The following is a 13,587-nucleotide window of genomic DNA, read 5'->3' as shown; positions in this document are numbered from 1 at the left end:
GGTGAGATAGCAAGAGAGAAAGAGAGAGATTTGGGGTAGCAAGCATAAGAAAATGCTGCCATAAGGGGTTTGCAGGAGGCTAGACATATTGTGTGTATGTATTTGCGTAGTTGTGCGTGCATCTGATAAAAAATGGAAATGTTCTCATTCTGTTCAGTCTTTTATATTTACTGTGTGTGCGTGTGCATAGCTCACTGGTCCTGGGGCCTTTATTACAGCCTTGTTGGTTGAGTGGATTTAAAGAAGGCAGAGGTTTCTCTTCTCTTTCTTAGTTTATGCGCATGTGCCCGAATGCATGCGAGGTTGTCTCTGTGTGTGTGCGTGCGAGCGCAAGTCTTTGAATGCGTGTTGGACATTTGTTGAGGAGTGACCTAAATCTGTCGGCCATCATTACCTAACAAGAAGACGGAGCGAAAACCGAGTCACAAATAAACACACATGCACACATATGTTTATGTACACACACACACAACCTCCCAAGACCGTAATTCTGGTTACGCAGTCCACACTACAGCTGTAGCTGAAATCCTAAAAGGAAAAAGAAATGTTATGGCGTACATGAGGCCCCTCCTCTCTCCCTTCTGTCCAGGGCCAAGAGTTCAGTTTATATTAAGGAGTCATATTACTGTTGTTCTCTTGTAGCTCATCTTCCTGCGCCCCGTATGTTCCCTCATAAAAATCCACAGTGCACCATTGCCCTCTGATCACCTGTGTCTTCAGTCAGCTGCTTTACCTAGTTACGCCTGCGGGGGAAGAGATCGTCTCTACGACATGATTTATTTAGGATTACTGAAAAGTGGCCTAAGCTGAGCCCAGCCCTCTGCCTCTGTGAGTGTGTGTGTCTAAGGATAGAAAGATTAAGACTCTTTTATGGGTCAGTTGCCAGTATTGCTTCTGGCTAATTACAGACTTAAAACACAAATTCTCACGTGTGCGCTTTCAGTAACAGATACGCACATCCACTGTATACCTCCTCACTCTCCATCCCTCTCTCTCTCTCTCACTTCCTGAGACTGCACTGTGCTATCACCATGGTAACAGCAGATTGAGGGGCTTTTCGCTGCACCGATTGTTCAATTGTTATCTTTATTTTGCTCCCACTCTGTGTCCGTCCGTCTGTCTGTCTGTCTCTATTATTCTGTCCTCTTTCCACCCTGCTGTGGTGTCTCATGTGCACTCTTTCATAGTCAGTGTGGGTTTCTGACCATCCAACACACACACGTGCGCGCACACACATCTCCACTAAGACGAGAGGGTGCAGTTTTTCACTCACAGTCTCACACTTCCACTGCTTCCTCCCCAGGCTCTCCTAGCACTGTGGTGGTGTGACGTCCTAACTCTTCCTGCCCAGCATGGCTGTGTCACTGTGGTTCGTGGGCGTGCTCACTCTGGCTCAAGTTGCGCCCTCTGGCCAAGGTAAGCGTCACGTCGAGGTGTTGATTCTGACAGCATTAAGTAGGAGGAATCCTATAAACTGAAACGCCATAGATAATGTCAGTGCAACACAAATTTGAGTGACTCACATCTAATCGAGTGAAGCCCAGTACCACTAAAAAAAGGCATCTAGACAAGCTGTATGACATGCTTTGACCTACGCAAACACAAGATCTGAATACAAGTGTATGAGTGGAGTGTATGAGGAGCTGCCTGTAGCTCAAAGTCGATTAACAATCAGCTATTCAGCACGGCAGACAGTTACAGTACATCAGCGGCATACTAGTCACACCAAAGTGTTGCTTTAATGTTTTAATCCTGATGCTGCAAACACCTTGTCATGCGTACACGATACTCAAACTCGTGTGAGAAAGCGGATTAAGGTAATGGTAATGGGATTTTCTCCAATAACCATGGTTTACACAGCTTTAAAAGGTTGTCAGGTGAGTGTTTTCGCTGAGCCTGTATTTAACATATTCACACATAGTGCTCAAAGAAAATGAAATCCTATACTTGTCTGATTGTGTTTACCGAGCACCTGAGTATCAGTAGTGGTTTCAAAGCTGCGCGTCACATGTAGCTGTTACAAAAGAGGTGTGACGAGATTATGTCAACAGTCACATCTGGGATTCCTTCCAGTGTTAGCTTTCACACTTGCGCATTTTAAAGATTAAATTAGCGGTTTTCAACGTTTTCACAATTTCAAAGCATGTGTAATGTGTGTTAAATGTGCTAACAAATACAGGTATGGGAATGATTTGAATGAGGCAGTCAAAGTAAGGTCTCTATCCTAGGGAATCATTAATGGGATCAATGTCCTATAGTTCGTGGTATTGGATAGCTGATCCCATCTGTAGACCAGGAGTATTTATCTTCCCAAAGCCTGACAATGTAGCCCAGATGATGTAATCAGCATGGCCATGTTAATATTGTTAGTATCACATTCTGTACAGTCTCCAGTCCTATAGAAATTGCTCATTCCCTGCCTTTTCTCCGTGCTCACCATTAGGCAGATATTTAATTTGATATGGAATTTCCCTGAAATCCAGTGCATCCATAGCATACGAAGGATACCATAGATACGGTATCCATGGTGTCAGATGTTAACATCTCGTAACTTTGGGATTCGATTTTGCATGTTAGCATCCATCACAGAGCACCACTCATAACTAAGTGCAAAAAAAAAGGCTTAAAACAAATGTGAGACTGTGCCAGCATCCATGATTATGAATTATTGCTTCAAACCATAATACTAATAGGTGGTTTATGCAGTACTGAGCAAACGTTTTGAGCCACCACCATTTTTTATATTTTGCAAGGAGCCAGCAGTAGTACTATTACAGATATACAAAGCAAAAAGCTTTTTGTGTGGAAAGAAACATCTAAGCGTTTTCTTTGCTTTTCACACATTTTCAGTTCAGTCCTTGTACTTTTCACAAAAACAGATAATTTGTTTCAATTTCTTAAGACGAATCTCTGAAAAATGCCAGCTTGACGGGCATAAAATAGTATTTCTGCACCAGATGAGATGTTAGCCTAAAACTTGATGGCACGATGTGCGGTATTGACAAAGCTGGACAAGTGGTGGACAAAAGAAGAAGTGGCAGGTCTAAAAAACTACTTATACAGCAGATGAACAGTGTTTGAAAGTCATGTCCTTAAGAAAGAGGAAAAAAATCCACAAAATAGCTGACACAGGAGAGATGCAGCATTTTCAGCTTTTCATTTTCAGTGATCCCAAACACACTGGCAGTGCAGTAAAATCATACCTGGATAGAAAAGCATGCAATATGCTCTCTCAGTTACGACTGGCCAGTCCAGAACCCGGACCTCAAAATTATTGAAGCGTTTTGGAATCATCTTGACAAAGAACAGAGCAAAAGGTAGCCAACATGCACAGAAGAACTTTGAATGTCCTTCAAGAAGCCTGAAGACTACTACAAGAAAATTGTTAGGAAGGGGTTAAATTAGCTTTAGAAGGTAAAACTATTTTCATTTCAGCTGTAAAGTTGGACATTAAAACATGGGAGTCAGTAATTGGTTTATAGCTCTAAGAAGCCATTTGACTCCCTTCTGAGGTTTAAAATTGCTGTCATCAAGGACACTACAAAATCAGACACTACAAAAATAAATCAAATGCCAATTTTTAGAAATGTATTAACTTAACTATGAAGCTCCTTTTGCCTGTAGTAAATTTTGAAAACTTGGCTTTTCTTTCTTCTTGTGTTTCCGCCTTTCCCTTTCATCCGCTGCTGCCTCACCCCACTTCTCCCCCGCCTACTGTGCAGCCATGTCCCGGGCCGCTATGCCATTTGGCCTGCTACGCAGGGAGCTGGCATGTGAGGGTTACCCCATAGAGCTGCGCTGCCCAGGGAGTGATGTGGTTATGGTGGAGACTGCCAATTACGGACGCACCGATGATAAGATCTGTGATGCAGACCCCTTCCAGATGGAGAACACACAGTGTTACCTCCCTGACGCACTAAAGATCATGTCACAGAGGTGAGTATGTGTTGGGCTGCACATCCTGCTGTGTGTACACTATATTTGCATAAGCAGTTAAAAATTGTGCAGTAAAGATGCAAACTGTAATATCGTACTCGAGTTATTTGAATACGTCTTTTAGAAGTGGCTACGGCAATCAATGAGCGCATGAACTGTTTGTATGTGTGCACTGCTGCACAACATACACGCTGATTAGTCGGTTGTCTTGTGTGTCATGTATACATGCAGGTGAAGCAACCTCTCCAGCTAAGTATGAGTGCCTGGCTGCACCATTAGCTGTGTACTCAGCAGTGTTTTCCTCGAAGAACTGATCAATATTCAGTGAGAGGGAGAGTAGACAAATGGAGTGTCCTTTGCTTCCCCTTTCCTGTCTGGTAATCACTCCCCTTCCTTCCTTTGCTTTCTCTTTCCATCATCCGTATGACTCACCCATCCATCCATCCATCCATCCATCCATCCATCCATCCATCCATCCGTCCTCCAGGTGTAACAACAGGACTCAGTGTGTGGTGGTTGCAGGGGTTGACGTCTTCCCAGACCCCTGTCCTGGAACATACAAGTACTTGGAGATCCAGTATGAGTGTGTTCCTTACAGTGAGTATGCATATATATTTATTTCAACAGACATAAACACACATATACTGTATGTACACACACACACACAAACACACTCACACACATACATAAACACAAACACAAGTGCACACAGATTTAACCTATGTTTTTGTTTTTTTTTCGCCAAGATGCATTTTAGGTTTTTGGTGTTTATTATTATTTGTACGTATGATTTCTGATGTTTACTAGTTCCCTGAGAAACTGATGGATAGAAAAAGACTGGGAGTTTTCGTTTTTGTTTTTGTTTCTCAGGGAACGTGTGTGCATGCTTGTGTTTCTGAAATGTAAAAAGAAAGTTGTACGGAGAAAGTACAGAGAGAAAAACTGTTTGCCAAAATGTCTTCTGCGTGTATGTGTGTTTGGGAGTATGCACTTGCGCGTGCATGCGTGTGTGTTTTCTTTTCCAGATTCACGCCACGGGAGTTGCTCTCTTTTCTCCACAGGAGCCTGATTGAGGGAAGGAGAGATCGGGGGAGGTGGGGGAGGGAAGGGGGAGAGGATAGGGTGGGAGGGGAGGAGAAGAGGGAAGAAGAATATGTTGGGTCTCTTTCGTGCTCCTTCCTTTTACGTGAACAATAATGTATGTGGTGAGAATGAGTTCCAAAGTCTTTATCTGTGCAAATCTTTCTTTCTCTCTCTCTTTCTTTCTTTCTTTTTCCCTTTCTTTATTTCTTCCTTCCTTCCTTCCTTTCTTTCTCTCCTGCTTTTCTTGCTTGCTTTCTTGCTTCTCTTTACTTCCCTTCTTTCACCCTCTGACTTTTCTTTCTTTCTCTCCCTCTTTTTTTTCCTATGCTTGAGTAGAAGTGGACCAAAAAGGTAAAGACAATACATTGTAGCATCTTGATCTCTCCTTACCCCCGAACCCCCTCTTTTCTCTCCTTCTCTTCCTCTCTCCTACCATTTCTCTCTTCCTCCTACCCTAGGACGTTGTTTCGTAATCATGCTGGATGTTGCCCCCTCCCTTTTTTCATTTCCTACTCAGTTCTTTTTCCCCCATTTTATCCATCTCTCGTTGTATAGAAAGCCGTCCTTTTATCCAATTTTATCCAGGTTCTGCACCTAGTCTCTCTTCATCTTTTCTCTCTTGCTTTCTTGCTTTAGTTTCTTCACCTCTTCTTTCCCTCTTGCTCCTGGTTGATCTCTCTGTTCTCTGTCTCTCCTTCAGTCTCTGTGCACACCAACACAAACACAGCCACTCACACGTACATAAACACAATCTTCCTTTGAAGCTTTCCCTCCTCTATGTTCTTTCTTTCTTTTCTTTCGATCTTTCTTTTGTTCTTTCTTTCACTTTTTACTCTCCCTTCCTTCCTTCCTTCCTTCCTTCCTTCCTTCCTTCCTTCCTTTCTTCCTTCCTTTCTTCCTTCCTTCCTTCCTTCTTGTCTAGTCATCCTCTTCATGCTTATTTTCCCTTTTCTTCCCTTATAGGAAGAGCCCCTTATTTATCTTCATAGGAAAAATAAGACGAAATCTGTGTGATTGTATATCCGTCTGGATGTGTGCTTACCAAGCACTGCTTATGTGTGGGTGTGTGTGCATGCCTATTTGCATGCCAGTGTGAGACTGTACAGTATACATATGTGTCCATACAGTTATTGACATGTGGGTGGACCAATCGTTGTGCTCGGCGTAAACTAACCTGCCCTCTCATTCACTTCAAGGCAAAATTTAGCCCCGCCTTCTGCGTCCCTGACTCTACCTCACACTCTTTTTCACTCTTTTTGCACTAACCCACACACACACAGACACACACAGACATACACACAAAAAAGCACATAAATACACTCACACCTTTCATTGCAGTGTCCCTGTTGTATTACTCACCACACACACACTAACAGTGTGTGATTTCTCAACACTTATACGTCTCTTCTGTTGCTTGCCTCTCAAGATCAGCACAGGTGTTTTAAATCCCTTTCTCTTTTTCTCTTCATTCTTTTTCCTTAATCTCGCTGCATTGACTGCATTTAATTCAATCCATTTTTCATGCATTGATCCATTTTCTCCCCACACCTGCCTCCACTTTCTTTCTCTTCACTCTTTTTCGCACTTCCCTTCCTGCGCTTTTGCTCCCTCTCTCTTTCTCTTCTCTCTCACATCCTGCCTCTACCCCGCCTAATTCCCATCTTCCAGTTTTCGTGTGTCCTGGCTCACTGCTCAGCATCCAGCCAGCCTCCTCGCTCCTGGAGGTGGAGCATCAATCAGGGGCCTGGTGTAAAGACCCCCTGCAAGCTGGTGACAGGCTGTATGTCATGCCGTGGACACCCTATAGAACAGAGGTGCTGTATGAGTACGCCTCTTGGGATGACTATCGGCAAAACAGAGTCACCACAACCTATAAGTGAGTGCTTTGTGTACTGCGTATATTGTTGAGATAGTTGATGAATATTCAGTTACTCTAGGGTCTGCTTTGTTTATTGTTTTTTAAGAAACTGTAAAGTAACAGATTAATCACAGCTGGAAAAAAAAATCAATGAAGTAGTCTGTAATAAAAATAATGGCAGTTTGCAGGCCTTGGGGGCTTATTTCACATTCAGCCAAATCAATTTATTATGGAAAAAGAAAAACATTTATTTTATACGTATAAAAAGTTGGTTTCATATATTCTATATCTATAACGTATGGTTAAATAAGAAGAGTTATAGTTAAAAGCATCATTGCCATTTATAGATGATAAGATTTCTGCTACACTCATTAAATGTGTTACCACTCATTTGTTAGCTCTTTGTGTAGTAGTTTGCATAGTTAGTGGTAAAATCTATGCATGCAGCTTCTGAGAGGCTTGCTCTCAGTGATGAATAAAAAGGTCTGGGATTATTAAAAGGTATTATATAAATGCTCTTAAGGCTACCACAATATCTGCAATTGTCACCAAAATAATATCCTAATTAGGCCACTAAAGAATCAGAATTCAAGATAATTTAATTTTCCTTATGCAACACAAGATTGTACACAGCAAAATCTCCAGTGTTAAATTAACACTGGAGAGTGTCTATATGGGTCCACTCCTCTGAGTGTTAAATACAACACTGTTGAGTGTTAAACACTGGAAAATAACTCAAAATGTTAGAAATATTCCAGTGTTAGAAAATCAGCACTGCTCAGTGTTAGCCATTGTTAATCTTCAAAACTGACTAGGTTAATTTTAAACATATAACACTGTCAAAAGTGTTAATTTAACACTCAACAGTGTTGTATTTAACACTCAGAGGTGTGGACCCATATAGACACTCTCCAGTGTTAATTTAACACTGGAGATTTTGCTGTGTATAACAAAATGTATCCCTTTATGCTGCTTACAAAATACAAATGAATGACGCTAGCCTAAGTGTAGCTGGGGTTGATGTTTAATTTTAGTATCTTTTGGACTCTGTGGAGATATCTTGCTAATATCACTGATGTTTAGTTGGTGCTGTTGATGTTCTGGGTGGTTTTAATCTGAGCTGAGCTTTCCGGTCAACACACAACACGCCAATTTTTGATGTTTTGACTCCGTATCGTTTCTATTGTTCTTCTGTAAAAGTAAAAAGTCACAAACTATATATTTTCACACATTTCATGACGTATTTCATAATAATCTCCTAGGTTGCCCAGCCGTGTGGATGGTACAGGCTTTGTGGTGTATGACGGTGCCGTATTTTACAACAAGGAGCGAACACGCAACCTTGTGAAATATGACCTACGCACCCGTATCAAGAGCGGGGAGGCAGTGGTGGTCAATGCTAACTACCACGATACCTCGCCTTACCGCTGGGGAGGGAAGTCGGACATCGATCTGGCAGTGGATGAGAACGGCCTTTGGGTTATTTACTCTACTGAAGCCAATAATGGACGCATCGTGGTCAGCCAGGTAGGAGGAAGGAAAAACAGATCGATGATTGTATTTTGGAAAGGATGAAGAAAGAAAAGAGGAGGTTTTGATTTTTTCATCATTTCTTTCCTGTTTGCAGGTGAACCCCTACACTCTCCGCTTTGAGGGTACCTGGGCAACTGGCTTTGACAAACGTGGAGCTAGCAACGCCTTCATGGCCTGCGGCGTGCTCTACGCCGTGCGCTCTGTTTTCCAGGATGATGAGGGGCAGGCAGATGGCCGAGCCAGCAGCAACATGGTGGTTTATGCCTACGATACCAGTCGTGGGCAGGAGCTTCCTGTTCAGATACCATTCCCAAACCCCTACCAGTACATCTCCTCCATAGATTACAACCCCAGAGACAACCAGCTGTATGTGTGGAATAACTACTATGTACTGAGATACCCTCTACAGTTCACACCACCACCACCTACTAAAGGTTAGTTGAATGATAGTAGTTGTGTAACTGGACATAGGTGACTAATGTAATAAATGTGGAGAATTAACAGTGCTTCTTGACCCTCCAGGGCCCTTGTCCTCTCTGATGACCACTGTCCGGTCATACACAGCCACAGTGGCTCTGACTCCAGTACGGCCGTCAGCCTCCCATCCAATTGGTGTCATCAACAGAGGGCCTTTTGACCAGCGGCCGATCACAGCCATGGTCCCTCTGACCCCACGCCCTCCTCTGCGTGTCCCCTTGGCCCCTGGGGGACTGGGTCAGGTGGGAGGATGTGAGAGTCGGGTGGCACGAGGGGTGCAGTGGCCCCCTACCCTAAAGGGGGAGACCGTGGAAAGGCCCTGCCCTAAGGGGTCTTTGGGTAGGTGTGGGAGATGTGGGCATGCCAGTGTGTGTGTTTCATATGCATGTTTGTGTGTGTGTGTGTGTGTGCGCAGATGTGAGCATGCCAACATGTTTGTTTCATGTGTGTGTAGTATCATTTGTGTGTGTGTGTGTGTATCCTGTTTCCCTTTGAAATGTAGTCGGATGTCCTCTCTTTGAACTTGCCTCAGATGAGTCTGAGAGGTTACAGTGTGTAGAGAAGCTGGGTTCAGCGACTCGTCCTCTCGCTGTGCAGCTGTCTTCCTCAGCCCTGCCTCCCTCTGAGGAGCAACTCTTATGGAGATTATGTAGAGATGCCTGGAGTGCGTTTTGCCTCTTCATAATCATGTTGAATGGCTTGGACATGGGTTTGGCACGGCAGTGATGATTGAGTCTTATCTTAAACGATGGTTATAACTGGAAACAGGCGTGGCTGTTGTTACATACTTAAACCTAATTTGCAGAACAAGTGTCCAGTCTTGGTTTTCATTAAATGTCTTGTAAACAAAATGTGTGCAGCAATTAAGCAGATCAGTTAAAGGCTTCAAACTCAATTCATGGTAAATAATCACCTGACTTCTGCTGTGGAGAGCCTTGCAACTTCTTTTAGCTCATACAGCAGTTCTGTTATTATGTTATTAACTGCAGGGTTCATTATCATTGGCCTCGTTTCCAGCAGTAGCTGTTTTCAGCAAAAATTAACCCTATTGTGCAATACTTGCTCGGAACCAAATGCACAAGCAAAGTTAGTGACGAGCTGAGAAGGAAAAACTAAATGCGTACGGTGTAACAAGAAGGCAGTGATTTCCTAAAGTTTTAAACATACCTTTATAAATTATGCTTTTATCAAAATAAACCATAAAATTGGAATTATCTGCATAGAAAAGTGAAAAATACACACATAGTGAAGTAAAAGATGATGTGTCAGACATTTTGGCCACTGGTTCACTGACTCTTGTTTGAAGACTCGAGTCAAGCATTTTTGGCTGTCCCGATCTAGGTATTTTGAAAGGGACAAGAGAGGGGTGACTCTTACTGAGAAATTGAGGATGCTGGATGCTTCTCCAGGCATTTTCCTGAAATTTGATCATTCATAAATTATAATTTTGCTTATCAATTGACCTGAAATAACAGAAAAATGCACAGACTTACAAGCAAACATGTCCGTGTGGAGCCACAGTGGGGCCCAGTACCAGCATGACGTGTGGGGTACAGATGACTGTGACTTGCTGACACTAAGCAGAGAGGGTGTCCAAGTGGGGTTCACTGTAGGCTTGCAGCATGCCCTATGAAGCATGTGCCACCACCAGCTGCTATGAAGTTTTGAGCAAAATGTCTCTAAAAATAAAAGTCAGCTGCTCTGACATTCGATAGGGGCTGCCACAGCAGGTAGTGCCACTTATTTGATTCAGCCATTTTTCCAGCTGATACTATACCTAACAAAACACCCTTTGTTTTTTCAAGGGGAACTGGGGATCTTCTACTCGTTAGGCAAATGTGTAAACCACTTGACTATGGAGCCACTCGCTTAAACAAGCCTGCAAACAAGCAAACAAACGTAAAGAAAAACCTAAACCCTATCAAAACAAGTTAGCCTGTTTTAGGAAATTAAATGTGGCTTTATAACGTTAACTTCTAGAGTTCTATATATCACTATATACATATTACTGAGGTTTTACATCAGTCACCTTTACTAAGCCTCATATTTCTATTTCTATGGTTTAATCTTTCAAAGTTACACATCCCTGCAGTGCTTCTTTATTATGAATAATATCCAAGCTCACAGTTAGCAGGTGTGGGTGAACTGTGGAAGTGTATGGGTAAGAAACACCAATATTTCTCCCATACAGGCTCCAAGTGGGTGTCCCACAGCTGCCCTAAAAACACTATATGGGAGGCCAAAGAGGATTTTCTGTGGGCATGCCCACTTTTGTTTGCTCACAGCAAACTCTCATGGGTACCCACTAAAAAAGCAAAACTACCATGGGATATCATGGCACCATATAGGGGATCTCAAAAGACAAAACTGTGTAAGTGCTCCCACTTGGGGCATGCATGGGACAGGCTATTCTCACATAGCCGCATGTTCTCCCACAGCTACCCCAGTGTAGACATATTTGCTGGATTATTGCCTTAGCGCTATGTGGACCAACTGTACTTACTTGCATAATCACTCTTTAATGGCCTATTTTGAAGCGGGAAAAAACTTGTTGTAGCAATCTTAAAGCATACCCTTGACAATTTTTTTACTCTAAATTGGACGACCATTTGTAAAATGAGTACTGTGTGGTCTAACATAACATATGAAATTAGACACTAAAACCATAAACTAATCCAGAATGTCTTTTCTCAGACGATAAATCAAGTGAGAAGTAGATTTTTCTCTTAGACTCTTATAGAATCAACTAAAGGCCCCCTTCTGTCAATACGAAAGAATGCCAAGTTTAACGGACTTCCCCAATGGCTTTACTTCAGACACAGAGGCTACATCTGTCTCATATCTGGTCTATGCTCTGGTGTTATAAAATACAAACTGTCGGTTTCCTTTCTGACTTTCTGCGTCACCTTTTCCTTCTCTGCAGGTATAGCCTCCTATCAATGCATGTCGTCTCCAGTGGGCTGGAACTCCAGAGGCCCTGACCTTTCCAACTGCACCTCTCCCTGGGTCAGCCAAATTGCACAGAAGGTTAGTCACACACGCACACACACAACCACAAATGCACACGCATGCTGTGCAAATGCCCTAAAGCTAGTCAGCAAGCAGCTCTCTCTTAAATGTCAAAATATTTGACATTCTAAACACCCCCGCCTCACTCCAGATTAAGAGTGGAGAGAATGCAGCCAACATCGCCGGGGAGTTGGTCAACCTGACCCGGGGGCGGATCTATGCCGGTGATGTCAGCATGTCCGTCAAGCTAATTGAACAGCTGCTCGAGATACTGGACGCTCAGCTCCAGGCCTTGAGACCAGCCAATAAAGAGTCAGCAGCACGCAATTACAACAAGGTAAATTGTTGCTGTTGTCAGTGTGGATGTGTGCTTGACCTTTCCTGGAAATGAACAGAAATGTCAACGATGACGATTCTAAAAGATATCTAACAGATGTTTTTCTGCTTTTTTTTAGCTGCAGAAGAGAGAACGCACATGCAAAGCTTATGTTCAGGTAAGATAGATGGATAGACAGCTAGCTAGCTAGCTAGATAGACTAATAGATGTAACTGTCTCTCCCCTCTTGTTTTTCAGGCCGTTGTTCAGACAGTTGACAACTTGCTTGGTCCTGAAGCTCTTGTGTCCTGGGCTGATATGAGCAATGCTGACCAGTCACGCTCTGCGTCACTGCTATTAGATGCAGTAGAAAAAGGAGCGTTTCTCTTGGCTAATAACCTTTATGAAGCACGTTTCAGTGACAGGGCACCAAATGTTGGTACGCTGACTTTTTCGTCCGTTTTCTTGTCATATTCTCCTCAAACTAGCAGCTCATCCAGACTTGTGTGTACCTCTGGTCCTCTTATGCACAGATCTGGAGGTGTACGTGTTAAATACAGAGGCGGACATACAGGACCTGAAGTTCCCTAACACTTACGACAGCGACAGCATCCTACAGATATCAGCACTGGCCCTGCAACAGTACAGCAACAACGGTATGTGGCACATAGGAGAAACTGATCAGTGTTAGTTCAGGCAGGGCACATCCTCAAGCTCTGCTGCAATCAGGCAGATCAGCTGATCTCAGTGCCAAGCCACATGAGCTAATGGCTAAGCTGATACTTGTTTACTGAATCTTTAGGCTGCCTATAGCTTCTGCACACATATAAACCTCTTTGCTGTGTTAGCAGTGCCTGCCCTGTTCTATACACGGGGACCTGGTGCTGCACTCCCATAACAGAGCCATAGCACCAAATATAAGAGCACTGCAGAAGGAAATATTAATCTTATTTTCACAGCAGTAGTTGTGACAAAGATATTTATTACAAACAGATTTCTTCTTAAATTATAGTTATTAAACCATGGCTAAGACTGATTGTTTGGAGAATTAATACTAGCTTTTCTCAGATAGTAAGATTTCAGACATATCATTATTCCAGATCAATTATTTCATGCTATTTTCTATTGTTTTTTCTCCAGGCCAGGTGAAATTAGTCCTTTCCCTCTACAAGAACCTGGGCTCCTTCCTGACAACTCAGAACTCGACCCTGCGGCTTGGACTGGGGCTGGGCCAGAGCTCAGAGGTCAGGCACAAGAGCCTGGTGGTGAACTCTCATGTCATCTCTGCATCTGTGCACAGAGGATCCAGCAGAGTGTATCTCACCGAGCCAGTGATCTTCACTCTTAGACACCTGCAGGTCTCTTAACTCTGTTC

The 13,587-nt window shown here is 43.1% G+C and overlaps 1 protein-coding gene across 5 annotated transcripts in view; it reads left to right on the top strand.

Annotated features, from left to right (window-relative positions):
* The window catches only part of LOC102312010 (adhesion G protein-coupled receptor L1), a 28,484-nt gene that overhangs the window by 7,130 nt on the left and 7,767 nt on the right, over positions 1 to 13,587 (top strand). For 4 of the 5 annotated variants that reach the window (XM_005931348.3, XM_005931345.3, XM_005931344.3 and 1 more), the window contains exons 2-15: positions 1,304 to 1,416; positions 3,723 to 3,936; positions 4,424 to 4,533; positions 5,356 to 5,370; positions 6,688 to 6,895; positions 8,140 to 8,404; positions 8,505 to 8,844; positions 8,933 to 9,226; positions 11,811 to 11,914; positions 12,048 to 12,233; positions 12,352 to 12,390; positions 12,471 to 12,651; positions 12,746 to 12,868; positions 13,353 to 13,570. In XM_005931348.3, the coding sequence (XP_005931410.1) occupies positions 1,353 to 1,416; positions 3,723 to 3,936; positions 4,424 to 4,533; positions 5,356 to 5,370; positions 6,688 to 6,895; positions 8,140 to 8,404; positions 8,505 to 8,844; positions 8,933 to 9,226; positions 11,811 to 11,914; positions 12,048 to 12,233; positions 12,352 to 12,390; positions 12,471 to 12,651; positions 12,746 to 12,868; positions 13,353 to 13,570 (2,361 nt within the window). In that variant the 5' untranslated portion in view covers positions 1,304 to 1,352. The remainder of the gene's footprint in view (positions 1 to 1,303; positions 1,417 to 3,722; positions 3,937 to 4,423; positions 4,534 to 5,355; positions 5,371 to 6,687; positions 6,896 to 8,139; positions 8,405 to 8,504; positions 8,845 to 8,932; positions 9,227 to 11,810; positions 11,915 to 12,047; positions 12,234 to 12,351; positions 12,391 to 12,470; positions 12,652 to 12,745; positions 12,869 to 13,352; positions 13,571 to 13,587) is intronic. The other variant, XM_005931346.3, reaches the window with a different exon arrangement.

This window comes from Haplochromis burtoni, unplaced genomic scaffold (genome assembly GCF_018398535.1).
Source record: "Haplochromis burtoni strain Fernald_Lab_line unplaced genomic scaffold, NCSU_Asbu1 Contig_140, whole genome shotgun sequence".
In the NCBI taxonomy this organism is placed as follows: Eukaryota; Metazoa; Chordata; class Actinopteri; order Cichliformes; family Cichlidae; genus Haplochromis; species Haplochromis burtoni.
This window is presented reverse-complemented; position numbering and strand designations above follow the sequence as displayed.